The sequence below is a fragment of the Pezoporus flaviventris genome, unplaced genomic scaffold (genome assembly GCF_033815535.1).
Source record: "Pezoporus flaviventris isolate CSIRO_AGI_PZ_B2104156 unplaced genomic scaffold, CSIRO_AGI_Pfla_v1 ptg000025l, whole genome shotgun sequence".
In the NCBI taxonomy this organism is placed as follows: Eukaryota; Metazoa; Chordata; class Aves; order Psittaciformes; family Psittacidae; genus Pezoporus; species Pezoporus flaviventris.
Window position 1 is genome coordinate 9,242,074 of NW_026892573.1, and position 4,655 is coordinate 9,246,728.

Consider the following 4,655-nt stretch of genomic DNA (forward strand, 5'->3'; position numbering starts at 1 on the left):
GGAAAACAGGAGTTCATGGCTTCAGGAGTTAAAAAGAATATCCTCATCTGACATGCAAAGTGACCCTCCCATGGAAACACAGATAAACAGAGATTCCATGAGAGTCTCTACAGCGATAATGCCCTCATGAAGCAGCTGAGAAGGGCTCTCTTTGATGTAGTTCATGTACTGTCCCAGACCAGGCTCTCCTGAGAATGGGAGTTCCCAGTTACTCCCAGTTACCCCTAGAAGGGTTCTCAGTTGCCTTTCGGACGTCCCAGTTACCCCAATTACTGTAGTAGTCCAGGGATAACTACAGGTTCTTGAGGGGTTCTCAGTTACTGCCTGTTCCCCTGATGGGCATGGGGTTGCACTTGAGGTTCCCAGTAACCCCCAGCAGAGTTCTTTTTGTGCTCAGGGGTTCCCAGTTACTCCCAGAAGGGGTTTTGGTAGCCTTTTGGGGTTCTCAGTTACTCCCATTTCTGAAAAGCCCTCGGTTGCCCCAGAAGGGTTCTCGGTTGCCTTTGAGGGTTCCCAGTGGTTCCCAGAATTGTTCTGGGTTGCCCTAAGGGGTTCCAAGGTAGCCCCAGCAGGGTTCTGTCTTACTCTCAGGGTTCTCAGTTACTCCCAATTGCCCCCAGGGTGTGTTCCTCCCAGGCGTCCAGGGCAGTGCCCCTGAGGTTGCCATGGGCACCAGCAGTTCTCTCTTGTGAGATCATAAAGCTGCCCCTTAGAAAAGCGCCCCACGCGGCAGTGGGGACAGTGAGAAGCAGCGCTTTCAGCAGCTAGCAACGCATAGCGAAGAGGTGCTGGGATCTCGTGAGGAGAGAGGGCTTTTCCCAGTGCCCGGACAGTGTGCTCAGTCTGCAGAGATGCCAGCCAGGTTGGGCAGCTGGGAGCAAGGGGGCCCAGAGAGCAGGGAGGGATCGTGCCACAAGCCTTGTGTGCTGCCTGGCTTCCCGGCAGCAGCAGCAGCAGCCCCAGAGCATGGGGTCTGTCTGCCCCGCTGCCCTGCAGCACAGCAACCCCATTCCGGGGACACAGCCCTGACCCTTCTCTGGGGAGAGCCAAGCAGGGCCAGGCTGTTGTCCCTGTGTCAGGCCCAGAGGTCTTTGTGTCCCAGACCTTCTCAACGACCTGCAGGTCTTGGGCCCTCAGGCTTGCAGCTGTGCTGGGCACACATGGAATGTGGTAGCCCAGCGAGCTCCTAAATGGATCCCTGGCAAATAGGTGTTCCAACCCTGGGCTTTGGCAACAACAGCGCTCCCTCTCTTTTAGACAACTTAACACCTGCCAGAAGGACAGAGGGGGCCTGAGGCTCCTTTTCCGGCTGCTTCCCATCCTGTTCAGTGAGTATCCCTGACCAAAAATGGTTCCCTCAGCCCTGGGAAGAGGGACCAGCTCCTGAAGAAAATAATCATCTCTTGACAATGTGACTCACAGCTCTTGGCTACTGGTGCGGTGCGACGATGTGGCTCAAGGATGTGTTGTGGGTAAGCGCCTCTTGCTGTGGGGAAGTCAGCATCTGCAAAGGCCATGGCTCTGCCCTCCTGCCTTCCCTGAGAACATGGGGCGCCTGGCCAGAAATACCCATCACCACTGGGGCGGTGTTGGGGGGAGGCACCTGTGCTCATCCTCCAGTCTCCTCAGTGGCTTGATGGGGTTCAGAGTGGGGCTCCTCCTCAGTGACCTCCACAGGGTGGCAGGCTGAAGAGGGGAGCACTGTGCCAGAAGGTGCCTTTGCTGCTTGCATACCTCTTGGAGGGCTGTGGGGTTCAGATGGAGACCCAAAAGCTTCTCTGCTGAACGTGGCTGGTTAGGGAACCCAACCTTTGGGTCAGGGTTTCTCCAAAGTGACTCAAAGCAGCAGGATGTTCTTCCAGCTCTACCTAGGGTAGTCTCCTTTGGGAAGCCCTGGCAGTGATCCTCACGCTTATGCGGTATGTTAATTTTGCAGACGTCCAGGCCTCACGGAGCTGAGCAGGAACTACTGGGGTAAGAGTGCTTTCTTCCTAAGGGGCACACCCTGTGGAGCTGTCTCAGACGGCCTCGTGCTGCCTGCCCTTGCCTTGTGTCCAGGGATCTTGATCCTCCCTATGGGTGGTGGAAGGGAGCCATCTGTAAGCCGGAGGAAGGAATGGGGCTGGGGGATGTGGGGTGACCCAAGCCCATGGGACTCTTCTCTGCATGGAGTTTGGAGCCTGCCCACAGGGGCTGGCAGCTGCTGGTCAAGACCTGCTTTTCCTTTGCTTCCAGCAATTCACAGGCCCAGGTGAATCAGGACTTCAAGCAGAAGGTGCCTCAGGTGTATGCTGCTAGGGGAAGAGTACTGAATATTGTGAGAGAGGTCCTCAAAGACCATGCTGTCCAAGAGGAGCAAATAGAGGTAAAGCTGCTGGGGCTGGATCACAGACCTCGCTGCCTTTCTGGGCACCCTCCTGTTGCTTCCTCTCGGCACTCTCAAAGTCATCACTTTTTTCGACAGCTCTTGCCTAGGGTTGTCCGACACAGAGATGCTCCTCGGCTCTGTGCCAGGACTCGGTGTTCATGCAGAACTGCCCCATGTGCCTTTGTGTTCACTGCCATCTTGCCGTTCCCACTTTTTCCCCAGGAAATTCTGCAGTTGACAGAGGTGGCAATTAAGAAGGTGCTTGAGAACTATGTCCTGATGCCTGACTGGGCTCTGGAAGCCATAGGTATGTAGACAGAAAGTATCCCTGCCATCCTTCTATGTATGGCACTGCCCCGGGCTCTGGCACTGCCCCGGGCTCTGCTAAGCTCTGCTTTCAAGCCTGAGAAATACATGGTAATGCACTGCTGCTCCTCCTAATCTCTGCGCTGTCTTAGTCAACTTCTGTCCACCTTCATGTCAGGTGCCAGCATCGATGAGGAGAGGACATCCAAGAGTTACGGTGGGGAAGGCATGATGACCTGGCTGCTTTCTCTATTCACCTTCTTATTTGCAAACCCTCCAGTGACAATCTTGCAGGTATGACAAGGGAAGGCCTGACCTGTGGTTCAGCTCTTTGCTTTCAGGTTGGCAGACCAAGTGCACAGCATTTACTGCTGATGGTCATGGCTTTCTGGTTTCAGCCCAGTGTTACCCCTGGCAACTGCTGGCCTTTCCACGGATCTCAGGGCCATGTGGTCATCCGGCTGCCTGTGCACATCTGGCCAACAGCTTTCACCGTCTGGCACATCTCCGAGGCAGTGTCTCCCTCTGGGGAAGTCAGCAGCACCCCCAGAGAGTTTACTGTCTTTGTAAGTCTTTGCCTTGTGCTTCTCAGGGGGGGCTGGCCCAAGAGAAAAGACATACCTGAGATGTGCTTCTTGTGGCACCTCCTCTCAGCACCCCATCCCCTATGGGTATGTGGGGGTCCTGTGCCTCTGGGAGCTTCTTCTCTGCTTCATGCCCAAAGATCCTGGAGCATGTGCTCAAAGCACCCTGACCCACAATCACCCTAAGCTGTGCTAGACTACTGCTGGAGCCCAGGGAGGTGGGGAAGGGTTCCTGGGTTCAGCCTCAGCATGCCCTTTTCCTGGTGCCCTGCTGGAGCCTGACCCACTCCCTTTGTCTCTTTTGTCTCTTGTCTTCAAGGGAGTGGATGAGGCAATGGCAGAAACTCTCTTGGGAACATTTACCTACGACGTGCACAAGGGGATCGCTCAGACGTTCCATGTGCAGGTACTGCAAAAGCTGTGGCAGAATGCCTGGGAAAAAGGCAGGGTTGTCTGCAAGTCCCTGGAGGAAACAGTGCAGAGTATCACCCCAGCCAGCCCCTGCTCTCCCATGCTCCTCGCTCCTGTGGGGAGGATGGCAAGAGGAGACCAAATGGGGCTTTGCTTTGCTGCCAGAGACAGCTGTCCCACCTTAAGGGCTTTCCTTTTTCTTCAGGCAGCACAGAGAAAGCAGCAGTGGGAAGGGGACCGGGAAGGGAAACAGTCCCACTAGAGCAGATGGTGGGAGTGAGGGAGGCAGACATCTTACCTTCAGTGAGACCCTCCTCACATCCCACGGCTGCCCAGTCAGCAGTGCTCCTCCGGTTCCCAATGCTCTGCTCAGCAAGGCTTCAGGGCCTTTGCTTTCCAAGCACAGAGGGCTCCTCCATGGCCCTTGCAAGGGGACATGTGGTTGCCCTTGCTTCCTCCTTTCGTCAGCAGCCCCAGTGATGTGCTGTGGCTCTGGCCACCCGTGTAATGATGGGTCCCCTCATTTTTTTACAGAAGGAGCTTCCCGGGACCTTTCGTTACATCAAATTCCAGGTGCAGAGCAACTGGGGAAATCCAGAGTACACGTGTGTGTACCGAGTACAGGTTCATGGGACGATGGCGAGCCACACCACCACCTGAAGGCCCTAGAGATACTTTAGGAAAAATAATAAAACAAGGATGTGTGCAGTTGGACTTGAGTATGTTCCTTGCAAACATTCTTCCAACGATGGTTCCATAGCTTGCACCACTAGTGGGGAAGGGAACTTTCTCCCTTAGGAAAAAGATACTCATGGTCTGGGCTGCAAAGGACGGGACAGGGGAATGGGGCTTGAAGGATCAGCCCCAGTGGTCCAGCTCCAGCTTCTGCAGCACAGGGTCACTGGGAAAGCAGAATCACAGCCCCGGGGTAGGTCATAGTAGTAGGGGACTCTGAAAGGGACAGAAGCACTTGTCTATCAGCCTGA

General features: G+C 55.2%; 1 protein-coding gene and 1 long non-coding RNA gene across 2 annotated transcripts; both read left to right on the forward strand.

Moving 5' to 3' along the window:
• The first annotated feature begins 750 nt into the window (after positions 1-750).
• LOC133271757 (uncharacterized) lies at positions 751-2,145 on the forward strand. The gene is made up of 3 exons (XR_009744239.1): positions 751-862; positions 1,258-1,328; positions 1,423-2,145. It is a non-coding gene; the product is annotated as an uncharacterized LOC133271757 (long non-coding RNA).
• Positions 2,146-2,149: 4 nt separating this feature from the next.
• On the forward strand, positions 2,150-4,377 carry LOC133271735 (SUN domain-containing protein 3-like). Its single transcript, XM_061458168.1, has 6 exons — positions 2,150-2,365; positions 2,591-2,675; positions 2,853-2,968; positions 3,073-3,240; positions 3,578-3,664; positions 4,204-4,377. The coding sequence occupies exons 1-6, from the start codon at positions 2,150-2,152 to the stop codon at positions 4,327-4,329; spliced, it is 798 nt and encodes a 265-aa protein (XP_061314152.1). The 3' UTR covers positions 4,330-4,377.
• The last annotated feature ends 278 nt before the right edge of the window (positions 4,378-4,655 follow it).

Excerpts from the sequence above, each read along its gene's own strand:
- LOC133271735 (XM_061458168.1), top strand. The coding sequence starts at position 2,150 with ATGGGACTCTTCTCTGCATGGAGTTTGGAGCCTGCCCACAGGGGCTGG. Across the intron at positions 2,969-3,072 it reads CTCCAGTGACAATCTTGCAG|CCCAGTGTTACCCCTGGCAA; the intron begins GTATGACAAGGG and ends TTCTGGTTTCAG. Across the intron at positions 3,665-4,203 it reads CTCAGACGTTCCATGTGCAG|AAGGAGCTTCCCGGGACCTT; the intron begins GTACTGCAAAAG and ends ATTTTTTTACAG.